Source organism: Lontra canadensis, unplaced genomic scaffold (assembly GCF_010015895.1).
Source record: "Lontra canadensis isolate GAN:19392208 unplaced genomic scaffold, GSC_riverotter_1.0 scaffold93, whole genome shotgun sequence".
NCBI lineage: Eukaryota > Metazoa > Chordata > Mammalia > Carnivora > Mustelidae > Lontra > Lontra canadensis.
This window is the reverse complement of record NW_022631087.1, coordinates 3,209,726-3,226,978: the sequence shown is the minus strand read 5'-3', so window position 1 is coordinate 3,226,978 and position 17,253 is coordinate 3,209,726. Positions and strand designations below refer to the sequence as shown.

Here is a 17,253-nt window from a genome sequence, read left to right as displayed (position 1 = left end):
AGTTTTTTTCTTTATGTCCTTTTTCTGTTCCAAGATCCCATCCAGGACATCACATTACATTTAGTCATCATGTCTCCCTAGGCTCTTCTGGGCTACGACAGTTTCTTAGACTTTCATTTTTTTAATGACCTTGACAGTTTTAATGATTACTGGTCAAGGATTTTGTAGAACATCCCTCAACTGGGATTTGTCTGATGCTTTCTTATGATTAGACCAAGGTAACATGCTCCTGGGAGGAAGACCACTGAAGTCAAGGTACCATGCTCAGCACATCAACAGTGTAAACTGTCAGTATGACTTCTCGCTGCTGTTGTTAATCCTAATCACTTGGTTTCTCCTCTTACTGTGGACTTACTGTGTACTCCTTATTTCTCCTTTTCATACTGTAGCCTTTGGAAGAAAGTCACTATGTGCAGCCCACACTTAGAGTTTTAGATTTTAGGGGTGGAATATCTATATAAATTATTTGCATTTCTTCTGTACAGGAGATTTGTCTATTCAATCCCTTATATCAGTGTGGACTTATATTTATTTTATACTTCTGCTTATAATCCAATACTGCTTCATTTATTTTGTTGCTCAATTTGTTCCAGCTTTGACCACTGGGAAATCTTTCCATTGGCTACTGTATCCATTTTACATTATTGTGGATTTTTGTTCATTTGTTCTGTTCTTTAGCACTTTCTTATTTTCTGGCACTGTAAGATGCTCTAGGATCATTTTGTATATATCCTACCCCAACCCTAGAATCAACCAGTTTTCCTAGGTACCCTAGTGCTTTTTACAGGAGAGTGGTATTAGAAACCACGATCTGGGTGCTAGCGGTGCTCATTACTATTGAGGTGTTATTGATTCTAAGCCTTCTCAGCTGACAGAGCAGGGAGATACATATATGTACACACTATTTCCATACATAACCATCTATTTCTATATTAAACTGAGCATGAGTTCATTCTGATGTTTCCAGCTCTAATCCATTACCCCATCATCATTCTGTTCTCCTCCCTTGCTTATCTGTAACTTCCCAATCCAAATGTGACAAATCTAGCCCCCCCCCATCCACCATCCATTTACTTAGTCATTCATTTCCAGCAGCTATGTGTCGTGGTTTCAGGATTCTTAACCCATACCCTTGTCAAAAACAACATTGTCAGCTGGAGTACAGTGCTTCAACAATAGCTCCTGCTGGCCTCCATCGTACAGCTTCCATTTGCTCCCAGAGCGACACAGGTCAGCACCTTGTTCTCCAATCCCCTTCACCAAGGTTGTTTCATACACTTGTAATGCATTCTTTTCTCACATTCTGCATTCTGTCTTGGACCCCCTCAATCTCCTATGTGATTTTTTTTAAACTACGTGCGTTAAGATTTATTCTGACCTGTAAAGTTCTATCAGTTTTGATAAACGCATAATGTCTTATTTCACTACCTAAAAAGTCCCCTGCCCTTCAACCTTCTCCACCACCACCTGCCCCCAGTCTCAGGCAATTACCAATCTTTTTACCATCTCTTTAGTTTTGCCTTTTCCAGAATGTCATATGACTGGAATTATTTGTAACATTTGTAAAATGTGTAACATTTTCTGGCTTTGTGACTAACTTCTTAGCAATATGCAGTTGAGATTAATCCATGCCTTCTTGCGGCTCCTGGCTCATTTCTTTGTAATGCTGAGTAACATCCCATTGTATGGATGTACTACAGTTTATCCATTTACCTATTGAAGGACATCTTGGATGCTTCCATTTGGGGGCAATTATGAATAGAACTGCTATAAACATTTGAGTTGGAGCAGGTTTTTACATGGACCTAAGTTTTCAAATCAATTGGATAAGCACCCAGAAACACCATTGCTGGGTTGTATGGCAAGACTAGGATTAATTTTGTAGGAATCTGCCGAACTGTTTTCCAATATGGCTGTACCGTTTTGCGTTCTCTTTAGCAATGAACAAGAGTTTCTGTTTCTCTACATCCTCACCACTGATATATATATCAGGTTGTTTTTGATTCTAGTCCTTCTAATAGATGTATCTCATTGCTTTAATTTGCAATTCTTTTTTTTATTATTATTATTTATTTATTTATTTGACAGACAGAAATCACAAGTAGGCAAAGAGACAGGCAGAGAGAGAGAGGGAAGCATGCTCCCTGCCGAGCAAAGAGCCCGATATGGGGCTCGATCCCATGACCATGAGATCATGACTTGAGCTGAAGGCAGAGGTTTAACCCAATGAGCCACCCAGGTGCCCCTAATTTGCAATTCTTAATAACAATGTTGAGCATCTTTATGTATGTTTATTTGACATCTATAGATCTTCTTCCGTGAGGTGACTTCAAATCTCTTGCCCGCTTTTTAACTTTTTTCCCTTATTGTTGAGTTTCCTATAGTCTTCTGAATATAAATCAGATTTCTGTGCATAATAAAAACCCTTACTAGTCCAGCTGGAAATCACTTTCTTCAATTTTCCCAATGACCCCTGTAGACTACTCACACTGCCCCTCCTCCAGAATGCCTCTCCCCCTACTTTACATCCTCTCCCACCAAGTAAGTTTGTGTGCTCTTGTGCTTTTGCACATGCTGATCCTTCTGCCTTGAATACTTTCCTTTTCCTTCTTTCAAGGAAAGTATGTTGCTCCTTCCTTTTGTTCCAAGAGCACTTGGAACATGCTTTTCAATGTTATCCATCATATCATAGTACAATTATTTGCACATCAGGCTTTCTCCAGTCTTAGGTTATGAGTTTTTCATGGGGAAAAGACAGGTCTTAATCCATCTTCACAACATTCAGTCCCCACCTCCTTGTTAGGACTAATTAAGCAAAATTTAAAGTGGTATAAAGATATCCATTGTTATCTCTAAGTTTTTGATGTATCTGTTTGGAATTAAGATTTTCATTCTGTCTCTACCAAAGAAAGCCAGGTTGGCCTTCATTTGAGTATTTACTTAAATCCAATCCATTTTCCTGAATCTTGAGCTTTAATTTATACAGTTTTCTAATTTAGCAGGTCTTGAGAAGGGCTTGAGAATTTGCATTTCTAATGATTTCCAGGTAATGCCACTATGAAACCACACTTTGGGAACCACTGGTCTATACCATGTGGTCTTGCTGTGGTTGTTTTGGTTTTCTTAACACTTATAAAGTAATTTGAGGTATCTGCTATGATTGGTAAGAAATTGAAATGGACCTTAAAAGTATTGTGAAAGGAAATTCAAGCCGTGCAAATTAGGAAAAGAATCTTCAGAAGTTGTTGAAATGATTAAAACCCTATCCAGGGTCCAAATGAATATGTCTGAAATCTATTGAAAGAAAGAAAAATATTCCTGGAAAGCAAACTAGAAGCAGGCGTACAAAAGACAGGGATAAGGAGTGGAAGGAGCATCAGGCATTTTCACGGCTCAATATGTAAACTTCAGTGTTGTTTGAATCTGTCACCGAGAGAGTGTATTCAAATATGTATTGAATAAGTAAGAAAAATATTATTAGGAATAGTAGAATCTGACCCTCCAGAGGCGTGCCAGCTTCTACATCAAGGTAGATAGAATACTTGAATATATTTTATTTTCTTGCTTCTCAACCAAGGCCTGTCCAAGGACATTAGTCATAGTCTGGAGACATTTTTGTCACAACGAGGGTAGGAGAAAGTGGTGCTGCTAACATCACAGTAGAGGCAAGAGGTGCTGCAAAGTGTCCTGCAAGGCATAGGACAGCCCCCACATCAAAGAATTACGCTGCCCAAAGTGTCAAAGTGTCGAGGTAGAGAAATTCTTGTCTGAACTGGGCCACCCTAGTGGTTCTCAGACATTTCAGAATTGTATCACATTATCTTGCTTGCTTGGTTCCACAGTATCTCTCATGTCTCATAAAAGACATATGTATGTTCATTTCAGATTTAACATGAATTTAAATTCAGTTTGAACTGCAAATAATAAAATGTAACTCCCTTTTAGACAACTGATAATAAGTGAGGTAAATAAGTGGGTTTGTTTATTTTTCAAAACCAGGAGAGAATCCATGCTGTAAACCGTTGCAGAGAGTGACTGCGGGAGAGCCAAGGTCTGGGTCAGTCATCACAGGCATCAGGAGAGGGTGGCCTGGTACAGAGCTGGGAAGAGACGGGGAGATGCTGCCAGGGGACGGGGCAGTTCTGCCAGATGTCTCCTCAGCCCATCCATAGTGAACCGCCAATCTCTCTTGAGAGCCACACCAATTCCAGACAGCTTCCTCTGGTGGAATAAGTTTGCAGCTTCAAACAAGCACATCTATCTGTGTCACTCTTACAGATCCAATTAGCGGCTTGGAAAACCAGATGTGTTGCCTATCAATAGCATCCTTCTCTCTCCTCACCTTCCACATCCTCTGGGCTGTGTGTTGCCCATTAGCAACCTTCCTGAAGAGGCAGGATGGCATAGTGGTTAAGAACACAGACTCTGGGAACCAGGACATCTGGGTCCTGAGTCCTGGCTCTACAACTTTAGCTGTGACACCTAAGCTTCAGCATATACCAAACCCCCTTCGTTTTCTTACCTATAAAATTGAGATAATATTAGTACCTCATACCGTCTTGGTGGGGAATTAATAAGATAATATATGGCTGGTGCCCAGAATATAACAAAAATGTTAGCTCTTCTTTTTCCCTACCTCTTACTCCCTCTTCGGGGTGTCCTTTTAACCAGATTTCACCAACACAAAATATTGGTTCTCCCCCCCACCCACCAACGTATAGATGATCCCTGTCCCCTCTTATTCTCCTGGAAAGAATAATATTTGTCTTCCAAGTGCAAAAAACTCTGGTATTCAGATAGCTTTTGTTCTATATGGGAAGAGCCCAGACATTCTAGAAACCAAGAAGTAGGGTGCTCAGTTCCTTAACACTGGATCTTGAAATTTTTCTTTAGTGAACAATTATTCTACCTAGTTAATTATGATGTTTCTTTGGAGTTTTAATTAAAGGTGTCCCTTGATCTGTAGAGACTAACATGCTGTCAGCCATTAGTAAGTAAAATAATTAATCTTGCCTTCTAAATTGCCACTGTGGGTAGGCTGGATAAGCAGGAATTCCCAGCACATTTTCTCGGTTAAATCTGAAAAACTAAAATAAATAGTGACCCTGGACATAGTGCTACTGGCTTGTGATGTGATGAAGGATTCAAGAAATTTGTCTTAAAGCCACTTGTTGAGCAGAAAGGACACTAAGGAGCTGAAATCTCAGGCCCTTTCCAAATGAAATAAAAACAGACTAGCTGCCCTCTCTTCTTCCACCTTCGTTTCCTAAACTCAAACTATTTGGGCCTTTTTTTTTCTAGAATTATTCCACGTCCCACCAGAGCTGCACCATTATTTACTTTTCCCCATAAATCAGTCCACTTCTTAAATTGTATGTACATTGGTTTAGGGGCGCCTGGGTGGCTCAGTTGGTTGTGTCTGACTCTTGATTTTGGCTCAGGTCGTAATCTCAGGGTCATGAGATTGAGCCCTGCGTCAGGTTCCACGCTCAGCACAGAGGCTGCTTAAGATTCTCTCTCCCCCTCTCCCTCTGCCCCTCTCTCTCACTTCTCTCTCTCCCTCTCTAAAAAAATAATGATAATTTTTTAAAAGCTGTATGTACATTTGTTTAAAAGGGGAAGAAGCTATGTTAAGAGAAAGCTTGTTAATTTCCAAATAGAGGGCAAAAATAAATACCATGGAAACTCTGAATGTTTAAGATAAAAATAGAGAAACATAATGATGCATCTTATTAATACTGTATGAAAAACTATGTGTTAGCTCATTCAGCTTCATTCTCTCAGTGACTCTGGATGGCAGAGACCCACAAATGGAGCAAATTGCCCAGGGTCCCAGGTGGGGCGGGCAGGACAGGTCCAGCGCTGCAGGACAGAGTCGAGTTCACTTTCTCCAGGCCACCTCTCCTGAGAACTCCCCTCAAATCCCATGCCAGATGCCCCAGGATAGACAACAGTGATTCAGGTTTCCACCAAGACTTTCAGGTTTTCCAGGACAAAAGGAAAAATTAATATCTGCTTCAGGAAAACTACTGCTGTTTTAATGATCAACTTCTCTGTAAGTCTAGCAGATCCTATGCATCTGGTTAATGGATGGGATGGGGATCTTAGTGACGGAGAAAAGGTATGGGGGTAGTGGGGGAGGGTGGGTGAGCAGGAGAGGAAGTTAGGGCCTGAGCCACTGCTCTGGGCAGGAGAGATGGGGGGTAGGGTGCGAAACTGGTGCTGCCACCCAGGGAAGATTCTGAGGAAAGGACAGAAATATTTGGGGTACTTTGTGAATTTTGTCCACGTGATCTGTGATTTCATTCCTCTGCTTCCATGTCTAGTTGTGTATTCTTTTCCCTTGCACACTAAAAACACTTAAACAATGACAATCAAGTGTTTCTCTGTCAAGCACCTAAAATCATCCCGCAGCCTTCAGTAGCCCTTACACCATGAGAAACTGCCCCATGTGCACCTGCCAACTTCTGGGCTTTCATTTCACCACCAGCATGGTGATTTATTTATTTTTCTTTTTAATAGAATCTTTTTATTGTGTTACGTTAGTCACCATACAGTACATCATTAATTTTTGATGCAGTGTTCCAAGATTCATTGTTTATGCACCACACCCAGTGCTCCATGCAATATGTACCCTCCTTAATACCCACCACCAGGCTCACCCCCCCGCCACACTCCTCCCCTCCAAATCCCTCAGTTTGTTTCCCAGAATCCACAGTCTCTCATGGTTCGTCTCCCACTCCAATTCCCTTCCCTTCACTTTTCCTTTCCTTCTCCTAATGTCCTCCATGTTATTCCTTATGCTCCACAAGTGAAACCGTATGATAATTTACTTTCTCTGCTTATTTCCCTCAGCGTAATCTCCTCCAGTCCCCGTACATGTTGATACAAAAGTTGGGTATTCATCCTTTCTGACAGCTGAGTAATATTCCATTGCATTTTTGGACCACATGATGATTTAGAAATTCACATTTCCAGCCAAGGTTTCCCCAGAACTCCAGCTCCCCACCAGACCCTGCTGTTCACATGCCTAATGCCTGTATGTCTCTCCTTCATACAGTACGGGGGTCTGTACCCTTATTCCCTTCAGAGCTCGGATCTCAGCTCCAGTATACCGCCTCAGAAAAGCCTTCCTGGGCCATCCCCCAAAGGGAGCATGCCTCCCCCAGTGACAGCACCCTGTCCATTACAAGACCACACACCAACAGGATCCCTTGTTTGCTTGTTTGTTTTATAGCCTTATCTAATCAACTCCACATGGACATGGAATCTTTTTTACTGAAGAGGTCCTTGCCCAATATTTGCGGACTGAATGAGGGGAATATGTAATGACTGATAGTAAATGATTCGATGAGGAAAGTGTCTTCAGGCTTGTGTCACCACTGATAAGGCCACAGACCAATGAATAAAATTTTACAGCATTTTTCAGTTTTAAGAGCAAATTCTTCCAGGTTATGGCTATGGTCTGAATGTTTGCATCCCTCCAAAATTCACATGTTGAAATCCTAATCCCAAAGGTGATGGTATCTGCGGGCGGGGCTTTAATGAGGTACTCAAGTCACGAAGGTGGAATCCTCATGAATGGGACGGATGCCATGTAAAAGAGGCTCCAGAGAGATCCCTGGTTCCTGCCACTGTGTGAGGACACAGCCAGAAGGCGCTGGCTGTGAACCAGGAAGATGTGATCATGCAGGCTCCTTAATCTTAGACTTCCAGCCTCCAGAACTGTGAGCAGTGTCTGTTTTTTTGTACACGACAGCAGCCCCAACCGGCTGACGGTCAACTTCTTTTTTTCCACCAGATCCTATCAAGGTAGATACTATTTTTTAAAAATATTTTATTTATTTATTTGTCAGAGAGAGAAAAAGCACAAGCAGGCAAAGTGGCAGGCAGAGGCAGAGAGAGAAGCAGGCTCCCCACTGAGCAAGGAACCCAATGTGGAACTTGATCCCGGACTCCGGGATCATGACTTGAGCCGAAGGCAGTGGCTTAACTGACTGAGGCACCCAGGTGTCCCAAGGTAGATACTATTTTTTATCCCCATTTTGCCCCTAAGGAAGCACAAGTTAAATAGGTAAATATAACGGGAGGCGCCCAGGGTCAGAGACCAGAAGAGCTCTGAGGAGTGCGGACAATGCCGAATGAGCGTGCCTGCTGTTCTTCGTGTTACCAGTCTCCTGTTCCCAGGACTGTTCTGGTTTAAGTACTGAAAAGCCTGCTTCCTGAGAAAATCAGGGCAGTGGGTCGCCCTATCTTACCCAGAAAACTGTAAATCAGACCTTAGATACTTCATGCCGTCAGATCCCTGGCCATGTAAAATGCGAAGACTAAAGCGTGGGGGGACGGGAGGGCAGACAGGGTTTAGAACCTACCGGTGTGAAGTCATGTCGGAGCTGAGGCGCCCACCCAACCGAACCTCAAAGAAATGCTGACAGCGGAAGTCACTAACAGCCTGAAAAGGAACAGGCACTTAGAGATACCATCTGCGCGCTGCTCCTACCCTGAAAGATAAAGGTGGTAACTAGGTCAGCCCGGTTATCAAGCCTCATGCTTTCAGACTGAATCTGATCCACCAAAAGTCCCAAAAGGTATTCTGGGCAGTGGTGGGGCCATTTACCGCAGGCACCCTGACCAGGAGAAACTGGCCTATTATCCCAGAAAGGAAAATTCTTCATCTTCCAACTCAGTCCAATTTGACACCATTTTAAGTACGTTGGAAATCTTGAGTTCATCATTCTGGTAACGTCGTCATAATTGTGTGTGTGTGTGTGTTACAGGGAGTAATCACTGCATGGGTGGCACTGTCTGCTCATCTAGGTAGAAGCTGTAGTGTTCATTCATGCTATTGGGCAACTGAAGTGTAGCAATCATGTATCACATTTTGAAAGAGGCATTTAAAAAAATCCACCACTAGATGATTCACACTTAATTATCTTGTCTTTTCAGCAGCTGAGTTCAAGGCTCAAGTGGAGAACACATAGCTTCAGAGGCAGAAGGAGTCGAAGGTGCTCTCCAGCTTTGAACACTTCCCCTACTTGAGGTAAGAATCATGAACAAACTTTTGGTCTCTGCCAGCGCAAAATCTCCCGGTTAGGGATTACCCTTCCGCTGGTGACGCCCTGGCTCAGTGAGCTGTCATGTAGCCTGAGTCTTTGTTGTCTGCCTAGGGTTTTCTGTTTTGTTTTTGTCTTTTGTGTCACTCATGCCCACCCAGATGGTTCTGAGAAGGTCTGAGAAAGAATAGAGAGTTGGTATGGACGTGTGATTGACATTTGCTTCGTTCAGCAACGTTAAGACAGTCCCTCAATCTTCTGGACTTATGTTTACCTTCATTTCAAGGGGGAACCCAGCTCAGTGGCAGAAAATTCTAACTTGTCTCTAAGTCGAACCAGTGTGGATCTAGGAAGAAGGGGCTGCTCTGATCTCTGTGTTTGGGGCCAGGTCTTAAACCACATCAAGTGACCTACATCCTGCCAGAGCAAAGGGCCCTCCCACTCGCAGGAATTGTTTAACCTGTTTGTGTTAAGTATGGAGTTTGGGGAAGACTCGGTGTAAATTTTTAATGACCTTGTCATTTGAGATCTTGGTAAAAATCAGAAGTGTGAGCTGAGGGGCCCCTGGGTGGCTCAGTGGGTTAAAGCCTCTGCCTTTAGCTCAGGTCATGATCTCAGGGTCCTGGGATCGAGCCCCGTGTTGGGCTCTCTGCTCAGCAGGGAGCCTGCTTCCTCCTCTCTCTGCCTGCCTCTCTGCCTACTTATGATCTGTCTGAATAATGAATAAAATGAATAAATAAAATCTTTAAAAAAAAAAAAAAGAAGTGTGAGCTGAATCCCTTGAAACAGCCCCAGTTCTACCCATATTCTATACCTGTTGATTTAGACTCCTTCTACACATTTTGTCTTAACAATTAGGTTGGAATAGTCTGGCAGTCCCGGCTTCTTTAAACCAACTGGACTTAATTTTTCACCTTTGCCCCTGTTTTAAAGGCTGCATTTCATTCATTTATCACCTGCGTTAACTGATTTTCCCAAAGTCTGTCTGGTATTCACCATTGCAAATACCAATGGCAAGTCGACCTGTCTCGGGAATTTCCCAAGTTGTACTAGAGTGTTCTTATTTCTGGTCATCAGAATGGTTCAGGCAAGGGCCACCTGACACATTTATGTTTTTATATATTAAGTTTTTATTTTAATTCTAGCTAGTTAACCTACAGTGTAATATTAGCTTCCGGTGTACAATATAGTGATTCAGCACTTTCCTCTAATACCCAGTGCTCCTCAGGACAAGTGCCTTCCTTACTCCCCATCACCTGTTTCATGCACCGCCCCCCGACCTCCTCTGGTGACCATCAGTTTGTTCTCCACCGTTAAGAGTCTATTTCTTGGTTTACCTCTCTCTCTTTTTCCCTTGCTCAGTTGTTTTGTTTCTTAAATTCCACATGAGTGAAATCATATGGTATTTGTCTTTCTCTGACTGATTTATTTCACTTAGCATAATACTATCCAGCTCCATCCATCTTGTTACAAACAGCCAAGATTTCATTCTTTTTTGTGGCTGAATGAAATTTCATTGTGTGTATGTATGTGTGTGTATCACACCTTCTTCACCCATTCATCTGTCAATGGATACTCGTCTGTTTCTATAGTTTGGCTATTGTAAACAATGCTGCTATAAACATAGGGGTGCATGTTTCTCTTCGAATTAGTGTTCTTGTATTTTGGAGCTAAACGCCCAGTAGTGCAATTACTGAATCATACGGTAATTCTATTTTAAACTATTTGAGGAACCTCCATACCGTTTTCCACAGTGACTGCATCGGTTTGCATTCCCAAAAGTGCATAAAGATTCCTTTGCCTCCACATCCCTTGCCAACACTTATTGTTTCTTGTATCATTGATTTTAGTCATTATGACAGGTGTGAGGTAATATCTCACTGTAATTTTGATTTGCATTTCCCTGATGATAAGTTATGTTGAACATCTTTTCATGTGTTTTGTGGGGTGTCTGGATGTCTCCTTGGGAGAAATGTCTGTTCATGTCTCCTGCCTATTTTTAAATTGGATTATTGTAAGGTTTTGGGGTGTTGAGTTGTATAAGGTCTTTACGTATTTAGGATACTAACCCTTTACTGCATATGTCATTGGCAAGTATCTTCTGCCATTCCATAGGCTGCCTTTTAGTTTTGTTGATTGTTTCCTTCATGGTGCAGAAGATTTTTATTTTGATGAAGTCCCAATAATTTATTTTTGCTTTTGTTGCCCCTGCCTCAAGAGACATAACTAGAAAAAATTGTTGTTATGCAGAGCCATCTAATTTAGAAGGGTTATTCTGTCCATTTATTGGTATGGAAATGTAATGACTTCTGAGGCTTTGAATCATGGAAGAAACAATTCCTTAGACACAACAAAATCGGTAACTTGTGGGCAGGGTTTTTAAGTCATCTTGGATCCCTCCTTTTCATAGGCAACTTATCCTGCCCTTACTTGTCAGCCAAATTACTTAACCTTTTAGAACTCACCTCCTTGCTTGACAAGGTTCGTTCCCTCCTCTGCCTATAAATTATCATCCTAACAAACAATTCAGCCGAAAGTTACATGCAATCCTTTTATAGCCCCATAATTTCATTCACTCATAAAATGTCTAGTGGAAAAATGTGTTTTTCTATGTGCAATTTTGAGTTCCTAGATCTCCATCAGTGTAGACCATTTCAGATACTCTCTTTACTGAAGAAGGGAAAATAGATTTTTGCTGCTGGAAGGACATTAAAATTCCATTTGTGCCCAAGAAAATACAAAAGGATTTGCACTTTGACACTTGAAAATCTCCAGATGCTTCCTGATTTTTTTTTCCACATAGAAGATGGCATCAAGCATCTCCTAATGTTCCCAGAAGAAAATGAAAAATCTAGCACTTATCAAGCAATTAAATTCATAAACACTAGAATTGGGAACCAGAAGAGCAAGGTGTGGTTCCCAGGTGCGTGACTTACCCTGTGGTCTCAGACAGGTCATTCAGACTCTCCAAGTCTCTGTGTTCACATGCCTGAGAGGGAGGTAGGATTATAGTAACATCTGCCTCCAAGGATGATTGTGAGTTGTGTAAATGGTAAGAGTGTGTGTGTGTGTGTGTGTGTGTGTATAAATTCATTATTTTACTTGTTACTCCATTAACAAGTAATAGCTCTGCTCTGGTTTTTATGCTTTTCCACTGTAGAAATGGAGAGTTATTTTTATGATGGTTTGGTTTTCTCCCCTATTTTCACAGTCTTCTAGAACCTTTCTTAGTTAACCAGAATCTTGTAACCCAGTTAGTTGGTCAGTTAGCAAATACTTACTGAGATCCTAGTTACATGCTGACAGGGAGATCACATCAACCTTAATTGCAATATACAGTCTAATGTGTATAAACGTTTTAGTCTAATTTTTTTCCCACCACATTGCATTGCTATGAAAATATTTTCCTCTTTAAAAAAAAGAAAATCTCTCTCATGCCTGCCTTGGCCTGACACATCATTTACAATTCTTTGCCCACAGTAATGTCAGTGTGAATACACATCCGTATGGCTTCACCATTTGTTAAAATATGGACATACTTTTATATCAGCTGTGAATAGCCACTAATCTCAGCCCCAGGAGTGTTTCCCTGACTCCCATAGTCTCATCCATCTCTGCCTATCCCCTTCTCCAGGACCCCTTGACCACCCACCCCCCAAACCCAGAATAACAAGGACCAAGGAGGGCCTAGCACAGATGGCAACTGGCCCTAGCTTCTACATCCATTCTGAGTGTAAGATGTTAGTATCACCCTGCCCCTTGCTTGCTTGTCCCACTCCTCACATTTCCTCCCTCAGATCACCTGCTGCCCTACTAGAGACAGGTCTCCTACTCAAGCCCCGCCCCCTTGGCTCTTATTGTCATTGCTCCATGCTTCCCTTGATGTTCTCTGCACCCGACCATCCCCAAGCCACCACTCCATAGCCCTGCCCCCAGCACTGCCCAGGTTCTTTCTGCACATTGTCCAGTATAACCCAGACCAATTCTGTAGGGCTGAAACAGCATACTGAATGCTAAGACCACAGCAGTGTTAAGATATTAAAATGCCCCCATTTCTTTTTTTTTTTTTTTTAAGATTTATTTATTTGACAGACAGAGATCACAAGTAGGCAGAGAAGCAGGCAGAGAGAGAGGAGGAAGCAGGTTCCCTGCTGAGCAGAGAGCCCAATGTGGGGCTTGATCCCAGGACCCTGGGATCATGACCTGAGCCGAAAACAGAGGCTTAACCCACTGAGCCACCCAGGTACCCCAAAATGCCCCCATTTCTAATAGTAAATAGTCAATACTCTGAGTCTCCCACCCCATCCCCAGTACCCCAGCCACACTGGCTAGTCCTCCCAAAACTTTTCCTGTCCCCATGATCCAGTACCTAACCTCCCCAATGCTGCTCCTGGACTGTGGCCCACATCTATTCTAATGGGCGCATGCACTCCACTAATGTACAAAAGCTTTGTGAATCACCTCTGCAAAGAACTGTAATGTAATGCGGGGATGGGGGGGGCGCCTGGGTGGCTCAATGGGTTAGCCTCTGCTTTCAGCTCAGGTCATGATCCCAGGGTCCTGGGATCGAGCCCTGCATTGGGCTCTCTGCTCAGTGGGGAGCCCGCTTTCCTCCCCCCCCACCCCGCCTGCCTCTCTGCCTACTTGTGATCTCTCTCTCTGCCAAATAAATAATAAAATCTTTTTAAAAATAATAATAATGCAGAGCGAGGTAAGGGTTCTTCCTTAATTTATGATTCATTGAGTCATTCTACCAATAATTATCAGTCACTCTATGTTTGAGACACTAAGCCAGGCTCTAGGGCCTCCAAACCAAATGAGGTCTCTGCCGTCATGGCACTTACATTCTCACAGAAGAGACAGAGGGCATGTGAGAAAATAAATATAAACACATGAATAAGTATCTGTTTTGACCAAGGATTCAGAAGGAAATATGATTAACTTAGGGAAGGCTGTATTTAAAATGAACCTTAAGGAGGTGCAAGGTTTCTGCAGGCCCAGGTGAAGATGAACAGCATAAGCACAGGCTTTAGGCAGGAAGCGTGGTGAGTGTTTAGGGACCAGGAGTCCAGTTGGTCTGGACAGAGGGCTCCTGGGAGATCAGACTAGAAATGTAAGCAAGTTGACTGACCCAGCCACTCCTCACACCTGAAGGTGGACGGATACACCACCAAACAGACAAGTCAAGACCCCAAGTCTCAGCCTCATGGCCCTCCAGCAAAATACCCACATGAACATTCGCTAATCTGTACATAAGTCCCCTGTATAAATTGGGCAATGTGTATACTAGACAAAATGCAAAACAGCCCATGGGGTGCCTGGGTGGCTCAGTGGGTTAAGTGTCCTACTCTTGGTTTTGGCTCAGGCCATGATCTCAGGGTTATGGGATCGAATTCTAGAAGTGTCAAGCTCCACACTCTTTCTTTCTCCCTCCCTCTCTCTCAAAAATAAATAAATAAATGAAATCTAAGTATTTTTTAAAAATGCTAGCCCAATGGGTGAGTAGGGCAGCCCTTGCTTTCCCTACCAAGCTGGGCACACTGGTATGGGATTTTTAAGAGTCTCGTGCTCTACCAACTGATCTAGCCGGGCACATGGTATGGGATTTTTAAAAAAACATTTTCTGCTTGCCCCACTTTGTGCCAGAAGGCTGGTATATCTCCAAAGGGAACTTTTTCCCGTTCCGTACAGAAGGCCAAGATAGGCTAGCAACAGCCCTGCACGGATACTCCTCTCCCTGGTCAGACTTTTCTGTTCCTCTCAAGTAAATTCTCTGGAACAGCCCTTTGTCTACACATTCCATTCCTATCTCTACGGCCTCATCCATAAAGCCCACACAACCCCCTTTTTCAAACCTCTTTCTTTTTTTGGCCAAGCACCCCATACACACCTCTTGATATGATTGTTTCCTTCATCCAGACTGCTCCTGAGTCCCAGCCCTTCTTTGAATCCTTCCCTGCCCACCTGGCCTGACCCCTCCCTTTGCATGGCTCCCACAACTTCCTCTTCCTTCATCACCCCCACAAATAGTTCCCTGATTTGTTTCATGTTTGTATGTTAACTCAGTGGGAATCTGTCACCTGTGGGTCTTTGACACGTATGAACGCAGCAATGGTAGCTCACCCAGATTGTAAACTGCCAGAACTAGAAACAAGGCCTGTGAACATATTACTCACTCGCCTGTCATTAAAAGGAACCCGTGTCACCGTTGCTATTGGTAACCTGTGCTTCATTCATCAAGAAAATGGGCTGAGGGGCACCGGGGTGTATCCAACCAAGAGAATCCAACTCTTGATCTCGGCTCAGGTCTCAACCTGAGGGTCATAAGTTCAAGCCCCATACTGGCCTCCATGCTGGGTGTGGAGCCTACTTGAAAGAAAGGAAGGAAGGAGGGATGGAAGGAAGGAAAGTAGGAGGGAAGAAAGGGAAAGAAAACAGACTGCCATTAATTCATTGAGTCCATTCATTTAACAAGTATACACTGAATATTTAACATATGCCAAGCACCAGCAATATAACAGCAAAAACAAAAAAGATGTGGTCCCTCTCCTTGGAGATGTTTATTTAAGATTTTGTATATGTGTATCTACGCATGCCAGGCATTGTACTAGATTCTGGGGTGAGCCTGGCATGTGTGTTAAAGAAGGAAGTCTTTGAGGAGGTATAAGTGTAGAGCAGGGTAAGGCCTTGCCACTGGGCTGCGAGCTTAAACCCTGTCCTGTGGGCAAAGGGGAGTCATTAAGGGTCTCTAAGCAGATGACTCATTGTTTCACATTCCCTAAAGCCACCTTTCTAAACTACTGACTCGTGTTCTGAAATGGTCTAAAATCCCACATCCCCATCCCTTATCCTTCCCAAGACATATCACCAGTGTTACATTTGCAGTAAGTCTCTTGTGCTGCATTGCATTGTATTGTATTATCCTGAGTCATAATCATCTGTGTGTGTGTCTGACTCACCCACTAATCTGTGAGAAACAGAAGCCAAGGACACACAGAGGTCATCTCTGCATCCTCAGCACCTAGCACATGTTCTGGTGTGTTCAATAAATGATTACTGGATGGATGGATGGATGGATGGATGGATGGATTGATGGTTGGATGGATGGATGGTTGGATGGATGGATGGATATATGGACCAATGGGTGGATAGAGTAAGTTCTGGCAGTGAGCAATGAACAAGAAATCATAGAAAACTATATGGAATTGACCAACGAAAAGTCAAAAATAGTAAAGGAACCATAAATGTTGGTTAATTGCAGATGTATACAAAGGCAGTCCAACTCCTCTGGGGATGTTTCTTCCTGTGGAATCTCTACATCTCATCCGCCCAGACCGTTTACCCTGGAATCAAGGCCAGGGTTACTCAGCAGGCTCTGGACTATGGTAAGTCAAGGGCTTCCAGAAGCCAGGCTACAGCCCCCCAGGTGGAGTTTATATGAGTTCCAAGCTCATATTGGACTGTCTCATGACTGAGGCAAGCTCTCCTGTAGAATGATGTGGAGATTGCTAAGACAGCTGGGAAGGAAGTGTTGTCCAAAAAACAATCACCTTGATGGTAGGTCTGTCCAAACTTGACTGCAGATACTCATTCTCTCCCCGGCCCCTACTTCCTGTACCCCCTCATGCACATACAATGAACATCTCTGCTGTAAAGAAGGATACATCATAGGCTAGAGGGGAGGAGATGGGAGAGTGAAAGTAATACTTTAGAACTTCAGAAAGGGCTTAATTCCAAAAGGAACTAAAAATCCCCTAAAATTGTGCGCCAAGTTTAATATAGATGATGATTGGGGATTTTTCTTGAGAGAGGCTCCATATTTTCATTACATGCAAAAAGGAGCCCAGGACACTGAAAGATTAAGTAAAACTCCTTTAGAGGTATTTATAAACATGGGGAGAGAAAAATGTTCAGCAGAGCTGGGGTGAGGGCAGATTGTGTATGGGAAAGGAACTGTGAAATCAAAGTGTGTGGGCCTAATTCTATCCTATAAATTTTGGCCCAAGATTAGCTGAGTACAGGCAGATAGATTGACTCCAATCCCTTCTTAACTAAAGCAGTCAGCCCAAGTACTGCTAGTCTAACTCAGAAACTCCTAAGTGTGACCAGGAAACACCTCACCTGCTGTACCAAAAAAGAAACACAGGAAGGATAGAGGGAAGGAAGGGAGGGGAGGAGGAAGGAAAGATTGAGTTTTGGG

At 42.9% G+C, this 17,253-nt stretch overlaps 1 protein-coding gene across 7 annotated transcripts in view; it reads left to right on the top strand.

Annotated features, from left to right (window-relative positions):
• BPIFC (BPI fold containing family C) overlaps positions 1 to 17,253 on the top strand; it is a 52,915-nt gene that overhangs the window by 3,321 nt on the left and 32,341 nt on the right. For 2 of the 7 annotated variants that reach the window (XM_032836525.1, XM_032836526.1), the window contains 2 exons: positions 8,947 to 9,040; positions 16,315 to 16,438. In XM_032836525.1, the coding sequence (XP_032692416.1) occupies positions 16,315 to 16,438 (124 nt within the window). In that variant the 5' untranslated portion in view covers positions 8,947 to 9,040. Of the gene's footprint in view, positions 1 to 7,780; positions 7,813 to 7,981; positions 8,021 to 8,443; positions 8,589 to 8,946; positions 9,041 to 16,314; positions 16,439 to 17,253 lie in introns of those variants that run through there. The other 5 variants (XM_032836527.1, XM_032836524.1, XM_032836529.1 and 2 more) reach the window with 5 other exon arrangements.